We start from the raw sequence: 19202 nt of genomic DNA, 5'->3' as shown, positions 1-19202 counted from the left end.
ATCACTTGTGAATTAAATCATCATGGGGATATGTGGTGTGCTGCCAGGCTGCCAGGCACGGCTCCAAGGGCTCTCCAGACGTTGACCCCTCAGGACTCCCAAAGCGGGTCGGCAGTGGGTAACGGAATTCCCACTTCATAGACGAGGACCCTGAGGCCTAGGTTCCTGGGTCACACGTGAGGACGGGCAGGGCCAGGGCCAAGCCTGGCTCAGCTCTGTCCCCCTTGCGAACCCTCGGCCACACCGTGGTACATGCACGGTGTGGGAGTTCGCGGGAGCCATGGTGTTTCCGGCACGTTGATAACAGAAAGAAGCAAAGCACAAAATGACAGTAAAAAAGAAAATGTTTGGGGCGCCTGGGTGGCTTAGTCTGTTGAGCATCCGACTCTTGATTTCGGCTCAGGTCATGATCTCAGGGTCGAGGGATCGAGTCCAGTGTTGGGCTCTGCGCTGGGCGTGGAGCCTGCTTGAGATTCTCTCTCTCTCCCTCTGCCCTTCCCTGCTCCAAAACAAAACAAAAAAACCACAAAAAAGAAAATGTTTGTGTTTACTTGCATTTGACGAGAAAGCAGGACCCAGACCTGGACTGTGAGGCATTTGCTTTGTATGCTCTCTCTCTTCAGTCTGGATATTTATTTATTTATTTATTTATTTTTAAAAGATTTATTTATTTATTTTTTAACAGAGAGAGACACGGCGAGAGAGGGAACACAAGCAGGGGGAGTGGGAGAGGGAGAAGCAGGCTTCCCGCCGAGCAGGGAGCCCGACGCGGGGCTCGATCCCAGGACCCTGGGATCATGACCTGAGCCGAAGGCGGACGCTTAACGACTGAACCACCCTGGCGCCCTTCAGTCTGGATTTTTAAAAAAATAACTTATAATTATTCTCTTTCTTATAAAATGTAAAAATGCATTTTGGAATGTGTCAAGCCCCTCGCCGGCAAGTCCCTGTGCCCAGTGGGGCCAGCACCACGCCCCCTGTTCCCAGAGCCCTTTGTGGCGGCCCAGGCTTGGGTTTCCTGTGCGATGTCTGCCTCCTCTTGGAAGACCAGCCAGGCGGGGCCGCACTCGGTGGGGCCCTGGTGTTGGCGGAGGAGGGCCTAAGGCCGGCCGCTCCCTGTTGGGAGGAGTGGCCCGGAGAGTTCCCATGGACTCTGCCTTCTGCTATCCACGCAAGACCCAGAGAGGTAACACTACCAGCCCAAGGGCACCCAGCTGGAAGAGGCGGAGCCAGGAGTCAAACCCAGGCTGTGGGGGCCCCGCCTGAGCTCTCCCCCAGACTGTGTGGGGCTGTCCCTGGCCAGGACCCCTGCCTGCCCAGCCACCCAGCCTCTTTGCCAGCTCAAGCCAAGTGTGGGCCGGTAACCCTGCGCTGCCTCTGCTCATTCATTTGTATTTTCCACTGTCAATCCACTCACCCCCAACCCCTCCACCCCAGCCGTTCATCTGTCCACCCTTCAGTCCATCTGTCTGTCTGTCCGTCCCTCCATCTACCTGTCTGTCCACCTGCCCACGCACCCCCTCCGTCCATCTCTCCACCATTCATCCATCCACCGACTTGTTTTCTCATGCCTTTCTTCCGCCCGCCTTCCCAGGGTGGCTGTCTTGTGCTGGGTGCTGTGGGCTCAGAGACGGGTCTGGCACAGCCCTGCCTGCCCGAAGCTCATGGCGGGCTGGGGAGCTTTTCCACCTGAACCACAGCCCGAAGGGTGAGGTGGCGTGTTTTCTGTGTCTGCTGTGGAGAAGGGTAAAGTTTGGGTGTGTTTGTTCAGGAGACAAAGGGCGGGTGACACTTGGCTGCCGTGTCTGGGAAAACACACTTGTCTCCTATGTCACCGTCTTGGGCTGCCCGCCCCCTCCAGCCCCACATGCCCCTTGTCTCCTCCCCCCTCTGCTTCTGTCCTTGGCGCTAACTGCTGTTTGGAGGTCTCCGTGCTTTTGTCACCTCATCTCTTGGTGGTCTATCTCCCTCCCTAGAACGTAAGAGCCACGAGGCAGGGACTCCTGTCTGTGTGGTTGTTGCTGTGGTCTCAGAGCTGGGCTTGAATGCACAGCCCGGGGCGCCTGGGTGGCTTCAGTCGGTTAAGCATCTGCCTTTGGCTCGGGTCATGATCCCGGGGTCCTGGGATCGAGCCCCACATCGGGCTCCCTGCTCAGCGGGGAGCCAGCTTCTCCCTCTCCCTGCTGCTCCCCCTGCGTGTGCTCACTCTCTCTCTGACAAATAAACAAATAAAATCTTTGGATGCAAACAGCCTGGCTCCCAAGCAGACGCTGAGCTGTGTCTCTCTAAAGGCCAGGCAGGGCATCATCCTGCCCTTTGCCCTCTGACATGGCAGCCGCCACTGCCAGGCTGTCTCCCCTTCACCCTGCATTGGCTGGGCAGGTGGGGAGGGGGCTGCCCCTCCATCAGCACCCAGCCTGTTCAAGGCCAGCCTGCGTCCACACGTCAGAACACAAGAAAACAGGTAGACACACAGTCCCTGACCCGAGGGCCACCTGGGCGAGACAGTCCGAACCCTGTGCCCCTCTACCCCGGTCCTGCCAGCTTTCTGGCCAGCAGGACACTCACTTTGTGTGGCCCTGGGCAAGTGCACGGCCTCCTTAAGCCTGAGTGCCCCCGTGGCCACCTCGCAGCACTGCCGTGTGGGTCATATGGGATCATGTGCTGAGCCCCTGGGAGGGCCCACTGGGTGATGGCCATGGGGACAAATCTCATGGGTGTCAGGGCCTGGCCCTCAGCATCAGAGAGGGGCTGGTTGTTCCAGAGTGTCTGGCGATCACATCCAGCCCTGCCACTTGCACGGCCTCGGACAAATCCCCTCTTTGGGCCTCAGTGGCTCCATCTGTAAAATGGGACCGTCAGCCCTGCTTTCCCTTCAGGAGAACCCTGGCTTCGTGAGAGGCCCAATCAGCAGCCCTGGCCCCTGGTTCCCTAGCAATGGGCCCCTCAGGGCTTGGTCAGTGCTGGGCTCTGGGAGCTGAGCAGAGGCGGATCCGGCGGGGCCCGGGGAGTGGGAGACAGAGGTGGGTGCACACGGACAGTGTGGGGCCAGGGCAGTGTGCAGGGCATGGAGCAGACGCTGGGCTGTGACCCGTGTTTGCTTGTGAGGTGGAGGGGGGAAAGGGGGGCTCGTGCAGCCTGCCCGTGCTCGCTCCCACTCCCTCCTGCCGGCTGGAGCCTCCTGAGGATGGGCACTGGGTCTTATCCGCCTCCGTGCAGCCTCAGCTCGGCCCCAGCCCGGATGGTGTTTGTTGAGTGAATAGGATGGAGCTTCGAGGGCTCCTGGGGAGGCCCGAGGGCACCAGGAAGGCTTGGAGGGACAGGACTACCACAGCCCCATCCCCGGACCTCCCCGGAGGTGTCTGCACCTGGCAGTGTGGACAGTGAGCCTGCCACCTCCCGTGGCCTCACATACTTCCCTGACCCCCGGGTCCCAAGGGCACTGGGACAAGGGTCCTTTGGGGGGTGGGTGGGAGGGAGTCCAGCTGCCCAGTGCCTGGGTTTGGGCATTGCCCCGCACGACCTCTGCCTTCGAGGCCACTGGTCAGCAGGCTCCCGTCTCCTGTCCCTCCCCCGGCCCCAGCTATTTAAGGTCGGCCAGGAGCTGATGAGTGCTGTCAAGGCCACCCCGGTGGTGGCAGACCGCTGTCAGGCAGCCAGACCCCAGGGCCTTCCCCACCACCCTGCTGTCCATGGATTTTGTGGCTGGCGCCATCGGAGGTAACAGACAGGGACCGGGGGAGGGGGTCCCAGGAGGCGCGCGGGGGCAGTAGCCCCCCCCCACGCAGTGGGCCGCGGGGGGGCCCCAGAAGTGGTCGGGCCCCAGTGAGGGCCGCAGGTGCTGGGAGGAGGCGCAGGGGGAGGTGAGTCTGCGCTGGCCTGGCCCGCTCAGCCTGGGGGCCCCCAGGCAGGGGTGGGGGTGGGGGGGAGGGCTGCGGGGGCAGAGGGTGGTCTCCGCCTGGGCCGTCAGTGTGGAGAGGGACGGCTGAGCTGTGGGAAGGAACAAGAGGCTGGGGGAGGGTGGGCAGCGAGGACAAACAGGCCTGGGTCCGGAAACACGGACTGCGGGGGTGGGGGTGGGCGGGGAGGGGGAGAGGCCCTGCTGAGCCCCGGCCACACCCGCTGGCTGGCTGACTGCTGTCCCAGCCTGCTGGCCTCCCAAGCTATTTTCCCTTCTGGGGAAAGAGCTGGTTGCAAAAGACAAATCCAGAGAGATAACTGGCCTGTTGGGAAACAGGCGGGGGACGGGCTTCCCCCACCCCGGCCCTCGATCCTGCAGGCTGGGAGCCTAATTTGGGCGGGGCACGCTTAGCCTTGCCGGTCTTGTGAAATAGCCGTGGGTGCTGGTCGATACTTCTGGGAATGGCGTGGGGTGTCCCCCTCCCTCAGGAGGGGAGGGCAGTGCTGACCCAGGGCAGGCTGGAGCCCTGGCCTCCCCGGGGACCTTTCTGAGGTCCGACTCTGCGCTGGGCCAGAGGCCAGCTCCTTCCCTGCGTGTTAGCCCCCTAAGGAGGAGGCTCAGAGAAGGGGCTTGACTTGGCCAAGATCACAAAGCCAGGAAGGGCTCTTGAAGACCTGGGCCTTGCCCTTGTGGAGGACAGACATGGCATGCGTGGGAGGGAAGCAAAACCACGTGATCAGCGCTCCAATCAATATGTTTTCCGGCACAGAGGCAACCCAGATACAGGGGTCCAGGGAGGGCTCCAGAGAGGGGGTGATACTGTGGCAGGGCTTTGATGGATGAGTAGGAGTTTGGTGAGGTCTGTGTGAGGGTCAAGGAGGATAATTCCAATCAAGTCATTCAGTCAGTCCTTTGTTCGTGCACTCACTCGTTCATTCATTCATGCACACTTACTGAGTCCTGGGATGCCTAGTAAATAGGGCAGAGCCCCCAAGGGCATTGTTGTCCTCAGGTGGCCCTCACTACCCCTCACCCCTGGGGTATGTTACCCCAGGGCTCTGTGGCTCTCTGGCTTCCCCAGGGCAGTGCTGGGGGCGTGGACATTGAGGCTCTAGTGTCAGGAAAGGAGAAAGGAACAAGATGGTGGCACCTGGCCCTTTGCAGGGAGAGCCAGGCCGTCCTTCACAGAGCCCTGGGTGACCTGGGCTTTCCTACCTCATGGCCTTCGTTGGGTCTGTGCCTCTCCTTCACACGCACCTGGCCGCTGAAAGGCAGACAGACCCGTCACAGGCTTCAGGACAAGAGCTGCCTGGTTTGGAGGCAGAGCACAGCAAGTGTCGAAACAGAGGCGCTCCCAAAACGCATCCCTGGCTTTCGGAACAAGGCATGGCTGGGCCAAGACGCGGAAGGAGAAACTGCTAGCAGCTTGGCTGAGACTCAGTTTCCTTCTCTGCATCAGCACGCTCAGGGTTGATGAGACACGGTGTGGACAAGAAGTGTGGGTCTATTCTCAGCGGGAGCTGGTCGGGTTCACTGCTGCCTCCTGCCCTGAGACAGGATCAGGTTACTCCTCCTTCTCACCTGGTCCCTCTGATTTCCTTCCAGGTGTCTGTGGTGTTGCTGTGGGCTACCCCCTGGACACGGTGAAGGTATGGCAAGAGGCAGGCCTCTGCCGTCCATCCAAAGGCCCCTGGCTGGGATTAGGCTGCCCTCCGAGTCACCTGCATCCACCTGTGGCCAGAGAACTTTCTGGCCTGCTAATCAGACCAGCCTTCCCCACGCTCCTCAGGACTATGTCAGCCCCTCTTCTCATCTGTGCCTCAGGTTTCTTGTCTTACATGGGGCTCCTGATCCCTGCTCTGCCCACACTCAGCACGCATATGAAAATCAAGGCGTTGTCTCGTCCCCTCCCCCAGGCCTACTAACCTTGCCGTCGGCCTGGAGCCACCCCTTCCTGAAGTCCGCTTCTCTCACAGGTCAAGATCCAGACAGAGCCCAAGTACAGGGGCATCTGGCACTGCGTATGGGACACATACCGCCAAGAGCGGGTAGGCCGGGGCCCAGGGTAATGGGCAGGAGTATGTCAGGGCCTCAGACCCCAGGCCTGCCGCTCCCAACCAGCCAGGGGGTGCTGAAGCCATCTGAGCTCAGCTCTGTCACCTTCCAAATGGAAATGATTGTACCAACCTGCTGGGTTTCTCTGAGGACGAGAGCCAGGCGTCTGGCACATAGGAGGTGCTCAGAATGAGGTCCTGCCTTCAGGAGAGGGTCTACAGGTGGCATCTGGGGCCTTTGAGGGTCGGGGGGGGACCCCGAGTGTTTGCATTTCTATCCCCTCCAGGCTGGGCATCCCTTAAAAGCCATGCTGGGTGGAGCTGTGAGGTGTCCCCAGCATCCAGCTGAGAGCCCGGTCCAGAGGAGGGACTCAGGGATACTTACCAAAGTGAACCTGGGGCTCGATGCTGGCCAGGGGTGAACAAATGAAAAAACGGCTACAATAAAGCATGCTACTCAATGTCATCATCATCATCATCATCATCATCATCAAATAGCTGTCCTAGGTCCAGCCTGGCCCTCTGTCTCTTCAGTCTCTCACATAACCTCGAAAGTGGAGTGTTATGATCCCCAACCTATAGCCGAGGACGCGGAGAGCTTGGCAGCGAGCGACCGGCCAGGGAGGCCAGAGCAGGGCTGAGACCCAGCCCCCTTGGCCCAGGGCCCCTCCGGGTGGCCCCCTTCCCGGCTGGGCCTCTGGCCTGATTCGGGCCCTCGGGTCCTGTCTGTCTACCCGCCAGGTGCGGGGCTTCTACCGAGGCCTCTCGCTGCCCGTGTGCACCGTGTCCCTGGTCTCGTCCGTGTCTTTCGGGACCTACCGCCACTGCCTGGCGCACATCTGCCGATTTCGATACGGCAGCCCCGACGCCAAGCCTGCCAAGCCCGACATCACGCTGTCAGGATTTGCTTCTGGCCTGGTCCGCGTGAGTGGGGGTGGGGGGTAGGAGTGGGGGCCTCAGGACTGCGGGGTCCGGAGGTGCCGAGGGAGCCGCCCAAGAGGCCACCCAGCCCTGCAGAGGGGGACACGGAGGCTTGGGGCAGGGCAGAGACTGGAGGAGGGCTGGGGGGCTGTGGGTGAGGGCCCAGCTGATTCTTGTTAGCTGAGTGAACTTGGGCAAGCTAGGGAGCCTCTCTGAGCTTCTGTCTCTTCATTCGTAAGAGGCGTGGTGAAGACCCAGTAAGGTTATGAGTGCAGAGCCCCCCCGTTAGCACGGAGTCTGACAGGTGTGAGCACCCACAGAATGGCAGCATTATTGGTGATATTATGTTACTTAGTCATGTTATTAAATGCATTTAGTACTGTACTATTCTTACACTAAATACTTATGTTAATCACATAGTTAGTACATGGATGTCATTCCCATGTTAGTTATGTGATAAATACTTCCACGAACCCGAGTCACAGACATTTACCCAACACCTATGGTGTGCCGGGCCCGCTCCCAGCCGGCAGCCCGGGTGGCAGAAGCAAGCACTGGCTGCGAACCCTGCTGCACCGGGACGGGTGGGCCAGGCGGACCAGCCGGAGGCGCGGGTGTTGCCTGGGGCAACAGGAGGCCAAGGGAGGGCGCCCTCTTATCCCTGCTGCTTCTCGGCAGGTGTTCCTGACCTCGCCCACTGAGGTGGCCAAGGTCCGCCTGCAGACGCAGACGCAGACGCAGCAGCGGCGCCCCTCGGCCTCATGGCCCTCGGCCGCGCCCCCCATGTGTCCGGCGCCCCCTGCCCGCTCGGCGCCCAGGCCCAAGTACCGAGGGCCACTGCACTGTCTGGCCACGGTGGCCCGTGAGGAGGGGCTGCGGGGCCTCTACAAGGGCAGCTCGGCCCTGCTCTTCCGGGACGGCCACTCCTTCGCCACCTACTTCCTGTCCTACACCATCCTCTGCGAGCAGCTCACCCCCGCTGGCCACAGCCGGCCAGGTGAGCGGGGCCCGGGGCCGGGCAAGCGGGGCCGGGCGGGGGGGTGGGGGGGAAGGAGGCGTGGATGCGGTCGTGCCAGATCCGGGTGCCACGGAGCCTCCCGGGGTGGGAACGTCCGTGCCCACCACACGGGGAGTCGGGACAGGCCCGCCGTGTGGCTTTGTATAGCTCACGTCGGTGGCTTGCGCCCCGGGCTTCATTCCGGGGGTCCCCCGCTTGGCCTCCTCTGTGTCGCCGGCTGGCGTGTGGCTGAGGCGCTCGCGGCTCTCTCCCTGCAGATGTCTTGGGTGTGCTGGTGGCTGGGGGCTGTGCCGGGGTCCTGGCCTGGGCCGTGGCCACCCCCATGGACGTGATCAAGTCACGCCTGCAGGCGGACGGGCAGGGCCAGCGACGCTACCGGGGCCTTCTGCACTGCGTGGTGACCAGCGTGCGGGAGGAGGGGCCGCGGGTCCTCTTCAAGGGGCTGACGCTCAACTGCTGCCGCGCCTTCCCTGTCAACATGGTGGTCTTTGTTGCCTACGAAGCCGTGCTGGGGCTCATCCGGGGCCTGTCCACGTAGCCAGTCCCAACGCCCCAGGGGCCGGCCCGCCGGCAGCTTCCCGAGGTCCTTGTGGCTGCAGGGGGCGCAGGAGAGCGTCGGGGTCTGGGCCCCACGGAGCCGCCGCCCAGGACCGCCTGAGCCTCCCCGAAGCCCGAGTCAGCCGTGCTCGGGGCTTCGCCTGCCCGGCTACGGACCACAAGGAGGTTGAGGGGCCCGTCTGCCATCAGCCTGGGGGTGGCCTGAGGGTCACACGAGCCAGGGAGGAGTGGGCCTTTTGGACGAGGACATCCGTCACACGGAGTCATTTGAGCAGGTCGTTGGAGTTCCAGCTTCCCTGTCACCCCTCCCTGCCGCCCGCCCGCGTCTTCAGAGCACCCCTGTGCCTCCATTCAGTCCCTCGGCCGCCCTCCCCGCCCGGTCCCCCCGCCCCCCGCTCAGCTCTCCTCGGCTGCTTAGTGAGCTCCTGGGCACCGGCCGGCTCGCTCCCCTGCACCAGGCTGCTCAGAGAGGGCACTGACCCGATGGCCATGGCCAGCGTGCTGCCAGACCTGCTCACGCCCTTGCCCTGCTGGGAGATCCCCGAGACTCAGCGGGGAGCTGTTGACAATAAAACGTCTTTGAGCATGCTCAGTGGTGCTGCTCCGTGGTCTGTGGGGCAGGCGATCAGCTTATCCTCAGAGGCCCAGCCCTCCAGACCTGTGTGGCCAGTGTTCCCACTATGCAGATGGGCACACTGAGGCCCAGCACTCTGGCTGGCTCCAATCCCTTGGCCTTCGGGGCGCTGAACCCTAACACGGGAGGCCACTCAGCCTTCAGCATGAGGCTTGCTCTCCTCACCACCTGCATCCCAAACCCACCCCTGTCTGAGAGAAACTGGGTTCCAGCCAGCTGCCCTGGCCCGTGTTGCCGGACATTTGGCCTGGAGGGAGGAGGGAGGGAGGGTTGTGTATCCTGGACACTGCTGGGTGCCAGGTCCCTTACACAGGTCATAACAGGTTGACACCAGGTGAGCAAACAGCTCAGGGAGGGAACTGGGCCTGCCCACTGTGGCAGGGGTGGTGGTGGTGGGGGGACTTGCGCCTGCATTTCTGAAGTCCTCTTGTTGGCACCACACGACTGCCAGGCACGGGGGGCTATCAGGGGCCAGAGCTCTGGTAAAGCCGGCCAACACCTGCCTCGATCTTCCTCACTCACAGACACTGGCCTTGACCATGTCTGTGGACCGAAGGCCCTCTTGTGTTCTGGAAGCTCTTTCCCAGGACACATGGGTGGACCCGTCCATCCCAGTCCGCTCCTGTCACACTGACCCAAGTATTTCCTTACACCCAGTGCTCTCCGCCAGAAACACCCTTCCCCCTCCTCTGCCTGGCTGAGTCCGCATCCCAGGCATCACCTCCTTCAGGAAGCTCTCCCAGCCTGACCACTAGGCTGCTTATGAGGCTCCCGCGGGGCCCTGGCCCCTTGTTTTGGTCATTCCTCTGCCCCCGACCCCTGACACCCCACTCCACCCACATGTCTGATTTGGACTCTATCCAGCACAGGGCCTGGCACACAGTAGGTGCTCAGGGGGGTGGAACGAAGGAAGTCCTAGCCCAGATTCCAAGAAGTTCATCCAGCTTCAAGTGGAAGATGCTAGTGTTCTAGCCAGGTGCTAGGAAGAGTACCAGCTAACAAAAGGTTGATAATTCATCAAAACCCTGACCCCATGTCCACTTTTGGCAAGAAGACCACTAGTACCCATTTGCTTTGGCCTTGGGAAGAGAGTTACTGGCAGTACTCCCGGCCCTGCCAGTCACAGCTGGGGAGCATGGGGACTCAGTCACCGAGCCGCTGGCCCCGCCCACGTTGGCCAAATGGCTTTGCAGGAAGGCCTGGTCCCAGGTCCTCATGCTCTCTAGGTGACAAGGTCCTTGGGAGGGCCGACCCAGCCCCCTCTTACAAACGGGCAAGAGAAGGAGGGCCCGGCTGTGTCTTCCCATCAACCGTGGCCGCCTTAACGAAGTCCAGGATGCACCTGAAATTTCAAGTGGGCGATAAAGGGTGGTGTGCCCAGGGCTCCCACAGCCGACGGGAGAATCATGGGCCCCTGGGAAGGGCCAAGGGCCACAGAACTCCCTGGGAGAGCTGCACCTGTCTGATGGCAGGGAGCCCCCTTCTTTGTTCTCATCCTGGACTGTGTGCTCCCTGCTCCCAGCTCCCCACTGTGCCCTGTCCCTGGCCCCGGCTCAGCTGCGGTCCCCACAGCTGGGAGCTCCTCTGGCAGGAGTCCCCACGCCACAGGAGCTGCGACCTGACGTCCTGCCAACACCTGCCGGGCTGTTGTACCTGTCCATCCTAACCTGGGGGATCCCTTGGAACCTGTTTTAGAAAAATGTGGGGGTGGGAGCGGCTGTGGCCCCTACCAGCAGTGACCACTGGGGGAGGCACCTGACCTCTGACCCAGGGTACTGCTCCCAAGACCCCAGCATGAGGTACGGTTGCTCTTCTCTTAGTGGGGCAGGGCTGGGGGACCCCAGAGGTTGGGTGGCCTGCCCGAAGTTGCAGCCCGTGTGGAGGAGCAGTGTCGACGATGATGCCCACTCCCGCCCTGGTGCTCTGCCGCCTGGGGACGTCACATAAGACCCCTTGTTTTAGCCACTCAGTGCACCTGTGATTATGGGTGCAAGGGAGCGACAAGATGGCATGTAGCTGCGGAGACCACAGCCAGCCAGGTGGGCGGGGCTGGGTGCTCTGGCCAGGGGGTGTCGAGGCTGGGGAGGAGACGGATGAGTTTGTGCCGCATGCTGGTACCTCAGCACCTCCCAGGGTGGGACCCTCGGTACCCTCATTTGTGAAGCGGTCCCTCTATGTGGAGAGAGCAAATAAGAGGCAGGCTCTGTCACAAACACGGTATGTGGCCTTGGACAAGTCACACTGCCCTCTCTTAAGCCTCAATATCCTCACCTGCAAGGGAGGTTGGGCAGGTAGAGGGAGCCTGGGGCTTCATCCTGGCAGGGCCTCTGCCCTGGGCCTCGGGCGGCTGGGCGGCTCAGCTTCAGCCCAGCCCGTGTGTGCAGAGGATGGCTGCTTGTGCCGAGACATCCCTGCTGGGCAGCTGGAGGCATCCCATGAGGTCTGAGAGCCAGTAGCAGGGCACTGGCTAAGGATTCCTGGGAGCCTGCCTCTCATCTTGGGGCCACAGGGGCTTCCAGGCTGTCTCTCCACTCTGTGTCACTCCCCGGTGACCCTGTGGACATGAGGGGCACCCTCGAAGGGGCCACAGCACTTGGCAGCAGGTGCAGCACCCCACTCCGGGCCTGGAACAGGTTTGACCCGTCCTCGAACCCTAGACAGCACAGTGACACAGGCAGGACCGAAGGAAGTTTATTCACGCCAACAAGTGACATGAGGGAGTGGACCCTACACCTCCAGAAAGCACAGACCCCTCAACCCAGGGCCTTCCCTGAGATAGGTCTTCCACTTTTCCAAACTACACAGGGTGCACGGTTAACCAGGCCTCCCATGGACGCGCCGCTCAGGGCCTTGAGGGCTGCCACTCGCTTTCTAGCTACGTCCACCTGCCCCAGGGCACTGCTCTGTGCAGAAAGACTTCCACGCCAGTCAAGTGTCAAAACAAAAGCATCTGCAAAGACAACAGACCCCTCAGCATCTGGCACAAGCAGCGTGAAGCAGCCATTGGCTTTCAGGGCGGAGTGTCAAGGATTATTTGGTGGAAGGAAGTATTAGTATGCTCAGGAAAAAGTATGATTTCTGGAGTGTGGTGCATGCATGGTCTGGAGTGTGGTAAGTGAACCGGAGTCTCGCCCACAGAAGACTCAATTTAATAAAGCTCGGCCAACTTGGGCCAATATTCAACGTGAAAAGCAGCTTTCAAGCTGGGAGCTCTCTTAGCCAAATGTAGAGCAAAGCTTTCAGCTGACAATTCTTCTTTTAAATTTTTTTGGACACAGGCTGAAATACATCTGTGCTCATTAAACTTTCCCACATAGACTTTTCAAAGCACGCTTTAATTTATGCTAATGCCGTTCTGTTTCCAGGTATGCAGACAGACTCCATACGCTTTCCCAGGGCAGGTCTGAAGAGTGTGGGGAACAGCAGCAGCTGTCCTGTGGACTGGACAGGCCAGCCCACGGACGTGCAGCCCAAGGTCCCACACGTGGGGGCTGCTCTGTGGGAGAGACTCCAGCTGGACTGTTTGACCATGAAACGTTAGCCTGCACCCAATCACCCCAAGGGTTTTGCCCCCAAGAGACAGAAAGGAGGACGGGGAAAAACAGTACTGACACACACACACAGGGCTTCCAGATACCAGGCCAGTAATTACCGTGTGACAGAGCCTACAGGTGCTGCTGATTTGATTGGGCTGGAATTATTGGTAAATTACATCTCTTTATAAGCGCATATAAAAGGAGTTACTGAAAGTCGTAGGACAGCTTCCGGGGAGTCATGAACTCTTTCACTATCTCGTCTGTGACCTCCTTGCGCCTGGCCTGGTGCTCGGCGATCAAGGGCTGCAGAACCTCGATGAGTGTCTTCTTGAGCTCACCGGTGAGCATATCGCCGCTGGTGTAATCCTGACCGGGAGGAGAGAGACTACAGTGACAAGCGGCTCCTCCTGCCTGGGCACCTCACGCCTCTGGGTGCCAGCCCCGCCCGCAGCCCCCGTGCAGAGCCCGGCGCGGGGGTGGCGCCCAGAAGTCCAAGGACCTGCACCTTAAACGCTTTCTTAACATGCCAAGGACCCCGTCTGACGCACGGCCGTGACTCGCCGACACCCCCCCACCCCCCCTCAGAGCCCCACGGCCGCCCGCCCGCCCTGGCAGCTCCTCGTCAGCGTCCCCTGTGCTGTACAGTCTGTTCTGAACTTTTCGCCACAATCAGCTTTAAACACGTTTGTATGGAGACTTCTTTCTTGGTCAGAATTACTTCCATGGAAAAGATTCTGAGGACTGGAAAACCCGAGGCAAAGGCTACAGTTACTGTTGGGGCTCTTCCGACTTCTCATCAAACTGCTGCCGAGAGGCCGTGCCAAGACCCTCGCCTCACCTGGGTGAGCCTTGGAGCCCCAGCCGACACCGCGCAGTGCAAAGCCCCGCCGGCTCGGTGGGGAACTGTCTGAACCTGACTCTGTCCTATTCGACTTTACTGGTCTGTGGTGTCCAGGAAGGGGAGGCCACGGTGGGTGACCACGACACTGCAATGTGTGCTTTCCTCTGCGGACGGTCACCAGGCTTCCTGGCGCATTGCTAAGGGCAGTGGACCTCCTCAGTTTTCACCTCGTCTCAGCTGAGGGCCTGCTCCCCAAGCCCAGCCCTGAGGGGCTCCGGCCACCCTAAGCCCAGCTGCCAGGCCCCCAACATCCCATGTGAGAGCACCAGGGGCCGGCTGGACCCTGCAGCCTGCGGGCTCACCTTCCTGATCTGCTCGAGCTTGTCATCGTCCTCAAGGAAGAAGGTCAGGTACATGAAGGACACGTCCACGTCACAGTTGCCCCCAAACTGCCTGTGTTCCTCGACGGTGTCTCTGCCCCCAGAAAACGCGTGCTTGTTGACCTGCGGTGGCGAGAGCACAGGACGCTGGTCAGGTCAGGCCACCCTGCGTGGGGAAAGTGGCCGGGGGCTGCCTCTGGGCAGGTCCCAGGGCAGGGGGCCTGGGGCTCATAGTCGGGGTGGGGAGGAGCCCCACAAATCACTCCAGCCTGTCCGTCAAGCCCGGGTCCCCAACGGGGCCAACTGAAGAGAGTGGGGAAGAGGAAGGTGGGTTAGCTCTCAACCCCCCACCCCCACGAAACACAGCACAGAGCTGGAAAGCCAAAGCGCCGCCTGCGCTGAAACGTGGGGGAAGTGTCCTTAGGTGACGGATGGACACAAGCACCTTCGAGTAAGAGAGCCAACCCGGGAAGGGCGGCTGCCGCCTTCTCCACCATGGAAGGGGGAACAGGGGCCACAAGAATGGGGCTCGAAGTGGGGAGCAGAGCCAGGAGACGCGCGGAGGGAGACAGCGCCTGCAGCCAGCCCCACCTACAAATATGCAGTTTCCGGAGCTGAAAAAAGACTCAGAAACTAGCACAACGGTTTTTGGAGTCACTGAAGATAATCTTGGAGAAATCAGGGCCAAAAAGCGAGAGAAGAAAAGCCAGAAAGGACAAAGTCTCCTCAACTTTCTTCCCACCAGCACATGTGACCCACTATGTACAAATGTCACCCTATTTTTCTTTTCTGGGGGAAAGGGTGGGTAGAGCTGATGGTTCCTAGGTTGAGATGCTTACTCTTCCTCCCCAGGACCACAGGGCAGATTACTAACGGGATGCTCCGGGGCCCATGGACAAGCAGCAGGCGGACACCGGGGGAAGAGGCTGTCTGGCTGCGGGGAGCGGCACCTGCTCTGCGCCCCCCCTCCCCCCGCTGCGTGAGGGGGAAGTGCTGGGGGTGGGCGGATTAAAGACAAGTACGCGTTCATCTTCCCTCTCCTTCATTAAGAAAGAGCAAGTTGTAAAATAACATCAACGTCAGCAAACCGCACCAACCATGGAAACAACAAAACGAACAGGAAGAGAAAGCACTAGGACTGTGTTCTCCTGAGCTCCGGTGCCCCCGGGCAGGCGCTGGGGGTCTGATGGCGCAGCGGGGCAGCTCCTGCCCACACGGCCTCTTCTGTGCTCAGACTCGCAGGCCAAGCCGGGTCACTGATGGGCCCCAGGGAAGGCACTCCAGTGCCAGGAAGAAAGTCTTGAGAACAGAGCTTCCCAGGCTCCAAGGGCTGGTTTAAAGGCTATCTAAGGGCCTTGGGACAGTTCCCGATCCTCGTCTGAGAGCAAGATGAGGAAAGGTGTGTCTGCTGCACGTTTTCCAAGATGCATGGGTGCTGCTGCCACCTACGCACTCCTCCCTGGGCAGGCCCCTCATCCCATGATGGCACGCAGATGTGCCATGAATGGTGGACATCACCACGATCACATCACTTCATCCCCAACAACCCAATGACCTCCGTACTGCTTTCTCCACCTCCCAGGTGAAAATGGGAAACAGTGTCAAGGACCTGCTGTATGTGGCAGTGAATGGCAGAGCCAGGCTGACCCTTCCTGGGACACCAGTCTTCTGACAGTGGCTTATGTTGGCCTGGTGTTGGGACTGACTGGTCCTCAGTGCGGCTGGGGCCGTGCTCAGGGGAAACCAACAGGAAAATGGGCTTGGGTTAGGGTGGAGAACAGCCTTGGTTGTGGGGACCAGAATGCAGGGGCCAGGATCCAAAATGACAGAAGCAAGTGAGATGTACCAGTGTGATGTGGCATAAAAGGAAACTATGCCTGGCGAGGGTGTCTCGGTTGAGGGGCATGGGAGCTTGATTCAGTTGCCACACTCCAAGAGCCAGTGTGTTCTGCCTACTACAATCCAGCAGGGCAGGTGAGCGGGCCTGTGGGAGGCCCCAAGCCCAGGGCTGGGTGGGGCCACTGACCCTTGGCCCTGGAGCCTGAGGCCAGCTCTGGGCAGGGGCACTACAGGGTTAACATTAAAGGGGTCTCGTGATCAGAAATCACAGGTGGGTGGCCAGGCTGGCAAAGTGTGTTACAGACACTCGTCCCAGAAGGGGAGGTTCCACACTCCAAGGCTGCCTGCAGGAGGGACTGATCTGGCGGGCTCTGGCAGGGCCTGTGGAACAGCCTGGGGAAGGCCTGCTTTGGCCTATCCTGCAAAGGAGCTCACCAACTCTTCATTTTGAACTAAATTCTTAAATCTGGGCTGCACTTTACCGTTCACACTTTTTACATGTGATCCCACGTAAGCCTTGTCTCAAGCCTGTGAAGTCAGTACAGCTCTCCCACTTCACAGATGTCTCAGCTGGACAGCAAGGTCACCCGCCAGTGGCAGTGAAGTGGCAGGACACGGACAACCTGGGGTTCCCGACTCTAGGCCACGGGAGGGCCCGTGCAACGAGGGAGCTGGGTTCCGGTCCCAACCCCACCACTCCCCAGCTGTGTGGACGTAGGAAGCTGCCTGGCCTCTCTGAGTCTGGACTTCCTTGCCTACAAGATGAACATGGCCTCCCGGGTGGTTGGCAGGACTCAGTGAGATCACACAGGTGAGCACGTGGCACGGCTACTGCTATTCTCAGGAGCGCTGGAGCAGATCCCCGCCCCTGGCTGGAGTGGAGGTGGATTCTGGAATGGAAGGTGGGTGTGGGGACCGAGAACGACAGCCTGGCCTGAACTTGTCCTGCCCCACAGGGCGCTCACAACCCTCAGGGCCTCTGTGGCTGTGTGCTTCCTGACCTCATGCTCACGGCCAGCCCAGCCCTCAGGGCCTTTGCTGGTCCCTAAGTGAATGAAAAATGCCTTGGACCCAAAAATGACTTCTTTAAAACGATGTACTAAATGCACTAAAACAACTAAAAAACCAAACAAAATGCCTTCTCTTCTGGAGAGAAGAGGACCCTCCCTCCCACTTCCGTATTCCATGCTTTAGAACTTTAAGCCAGTACTGAAAGGTCAAGAGAAAGCCCTGAATGTACCAGCTTCCAACAGAGGGTGGTAGAGTTGGCGGTGGCTATTTCCTGGAAGAGGGTTTGGACATTAAGGGTTTCCCCATTGTTAACCAGAACCCGCTAGGGAGTTCGGAAGGGCTGGGGGCCAGCAGTGACTCAGAGGGTTGCATTACACGCCTCAGATACGGATCTCGTCACTCCTGCTGTAAACTTCCCACCTGCAAACACACACTGGATTCCAAATAAAATGTCAACAGCTTCGTGGGACAGTGAGGGGTTGCACCTATACTGGCAGTTCAGCCCAGAGAAAGAGCAGCAGGGCCCTGGGAAAGAAAAAAGCTCAAACAGATTCCTAATTCTCATTTCTTTGAGGACTTGAAAAATATTTGCTGATGCCCGTTGCATGCTGGGACGGACATGACTGTCCTGTTGAAGGGCCCCCACCCGTTCCCAGTCTCCATGAGAACGTGCGGCCCCTAAGCCCCACCTTGGCCAAGATGGTCATCCTCTCTGGCTGTCATCCCTCTAAAGGTACTCACCATTATCTCCCCGTGAGAAATAAAGCCAGAAAACATAAAGCACCTGGTCCATCTGCTGGACTACGGCTGCTGCTTGGAAATATACTACAATATGTTCTATCATTTACTTTAAAGAAAACCGCATGGGGCGCCTGGGTGGCTCAGTCAGTTGAGCGTCTGCCTTCAGCTCAGGTCATGATCTCAGGGTCCTGGGATTGAGCCCCGAGCGTCAGGCTCCTGCTCAGCAGGGAGTCTGCTTCTCCCTCTCCCCCGCCCCTTCTTCCACTCATGCTCTCTCTCTCGCTCTCACTCTCTTTCAAATAAACAGACAAAATCTTAAAAAACAAAAAAAAGAAAACTGCCATGACTTTGCTTCCAGAGCAGAGCACTGGTGAGAAAAGCAGAGAAGAAAAAAAGAAAAGAAATATTCAAAGTTTTGCCTAAATAAAAGGGCACAGACAAATCAAGTTCATTTGGTGTCGGGAACAGGGACAGGCCGCCTTGAGGTCGCAGGCAGCAGTTCCTGACCCTGGAACCCAGCATTGTGGCGGAGGACGCCAGAAGGACAGTCCTGCCATGCGTGTGCGTGCCTGCGAGTGTCAGTGTGCGTGTGTGTGTGTGTGTCTCAGGCGCGTCTGCTCTGTGTGCACAGGCTGCCCCTCCGCCCCGGACGGTGCTCACCTTGGTCTTGATCTGCTTGGCGGTGTCCGTGAGGAAGATGGAGGAGTTGGGGTCGCTGGCGCTCATCTTGGTCTGGGCCCCCTGCAGGGCGGGGAAGAAAGTGGAGTGCAGCAGGGCTGGCTTAGGGTAGCCAATCCTGGGGGCGACATCTCTCGTCATCCTGAAGTAAGGATCCTGTGGGGCGAGAGGGGCCTCTGAGGAAGCTGGCAGAAATGGGCTGGCTGTCAGCCGGTGAACAACACCTCCGCCGCCTCCATGGGATGCTCCCAGCGCCCAAGTAGCTTACAGGATTGCCCCGGCCCAACACCTCTTAAAACCTCCTTTCCCATCAGAGTGCAGTGCCCCAGACCGATAAACGCCTCGCTCTGCCTCCTGACCTGGTCGATGGCACAGGGGATGAGGCACTGGATGTCTGCCCTGTCTCGGAAGATCTGAGGGAATGAGTTGCTGAAGGAGGGGGCAGCCTGGATGGCAGGAAAGCTGATCTTCCCTGAAAGTGTAAACAATATATTTTTACACATGACATCGACTGCTGTTCTGGTTAATTCAGCCAGCAAAAGGGATGAACATGAACAAGCATTCTCCCCTTTAGAGACGTGATCACCACTCAAAAGAATCTGAAACCACAGAAGAGTAGGGAGGAGAGACAAATCTACAGTCTCAGCGTGTGTCTCTTTTCGTGTTTTCTCAATTTCCCGCCGCATTTCTTTGGTGACTGCACACTACCCAGTTTTTCTCCTTACCTTTTCCCTCACTTGGGTGGTTGTTAAGTATGTTGTCCCGTAAGCATGTTGGGGAGTGTTTAGCCAGTCTCTACCCATGGGCACATGGACTGTCCCTCACCTTTAATCATTATAGGTTATGACACCCTGGTACCTAAAACTGCTTTCAATACTTTGGATGTTGCTGTTAACATTGCTACTGCTATTTGCTTAGACCCACACAAGGGGTCCAAGGGCCCTGACCTTGTGTGACCTCCGACAAGCGCTCTGGGCCAGCCCCTGCCAGCCGTGCCGTGTGGGGTCACTCGCGCTGCCGCCACCACCAGCGCCGGGTACGTGTACACACACACCCATACCCACACCCACACACACGGCAGGGGTGGCCA

General features: G+C 59.5%; 2 protein-coding genes and 1 long non-coding RNA gene across 11 annotated transcripts in view; 1 reads left to right on the top strand and 2 right to left on the bottom strand.

Annotated features, from left to right (window-relative positions):
• Window positions 1-442: 442 nt before the first annotated feature.
• On the bottom strand, window positions 443-5919 carry LOC113908845. Its single transcript, XR_003515613.2, has 3 exons — window positions 5828-5919; window positions 5117-5444; window positions 443-499 (listed from the first exon to the last, which is right to left on the bottom strand). It is a non-coding gene; the product is annotated as an uncharacterized LOC113908845 (long non-coding RNA).
• SLC25A47 (solute carrier family 25 member 47) lies at window positions 3519-9040 on the top strand. 3 transcript variants are annotated; one of them, XM_027569367.1, is made up of 6 exons: window positions 3519-3720; window positions 5507-5550; window positions 5878-5949; window positions 6697-6879; window positions 7555-7873; window positions 8152-9040. In XM_027569367.1, exons 1-6 carry the CDS (start codon window positions 3693-3695, stop codon window positions 8430-8432), a joined length of 927 nt encoding a protein of 308 aa, XP_027425168.1. In that variant the 5' UTR covers window positions 3519-3692; the 3' UTR covers window positions 8433-9040. The 3 variants fall into 3 exon arrangements, with proteins under 3 accessions (XP_027425168.1, XP_027425170.1, XP_027425169.2); XM_027569369.2 differs by lacking the exon at window positions 3519-3720 and adding an exon at window positions 3728-3863; XM_027569368.2 differs by lacking the exon at window positions 3519-3720 and adding an exon at window positions 5298-5399.
• A 2721-nt stretch (window positions 9041-11761) lies between these two features.
• Window positions 11762-19202, bottom strand: part of WARS1 (tryptophanyl-tRNA synthetase 1) — a 31385-nt gene continuing 23944 nt past the window's right edge. For 4 of the 7 annotated variants that reach the window (XM_027569364.2, XM_027569361.2, XM_027569363.2 and 1 more), the window contains 5 exons: window positions 18472-18584; window positions 18095-18268; window positions 13826-13966; window positions 12831-12988; window positions 11762-12036 (listed from right to left, as the gene is read on the bottom strand). In XM_027569364.2, the coding sequence (XP_027425165.2) occupies window positions 12015-12036; window positions 12831-12988; window positions 13826-13966; window positions 18095-18268; window positions 18472-18584 (608 nt within the window). In that variant the 3' untranslated portion in view covers window positions 11762-12014. Of the gene's footprint in view, window positions 12989-13825; window positions 13967-18094; window positions 18269-18471; window positions 18585-19202 lie in introns of all 7 variants that reach the window. The other 3 variants (XM_027569366.2, XR_003515612.2, XM_027569365.2) reach the window with 3 other exon arrangements.

Source organism: Zalophus californianus, chromosome 6 (assembly GCF_009762305.2).
Source record: "Zalophus californianus isolate mZalCal1 chromosome 6, mZalCal1.pri.v2, whole genome shotgun sequence".
Lineage (NCBI taxonomy): Eukaryota > Metazoa > Chordata > Mammalia > Carnivora > Otariidae > Zalophus > Zalophus californianus.
Note: the sequence above shows the minus strand (reverse complement) of the source record. Positions and strands in the feature narration are given on the sequence as shown.

Excerpts from the sequence above, each read along its gene's own strand:
- SLC25A47 (XM_027569367.1), top strand. The coding sequence starts at position 3,693 with ATGGATTTTGTGGCTGGCGCCATCGGAG. Across the intron at positions 5,950-6,696 it reads ACACATACCGCCAAGAGCGG|GTGCGGGGCTTCTACCGAGG; the intron begins GTAGGCCGGGGC and ends TCTACCCGCCAG. Across the intron at positions 7,874-8,151 it reads CGCTGGCCACAGCCGGCCAG|ATGTCTTGGGTGTGCTGGTG; the intron begins GTGAGCGGGGCC and ends CTCTCCCTGCAG.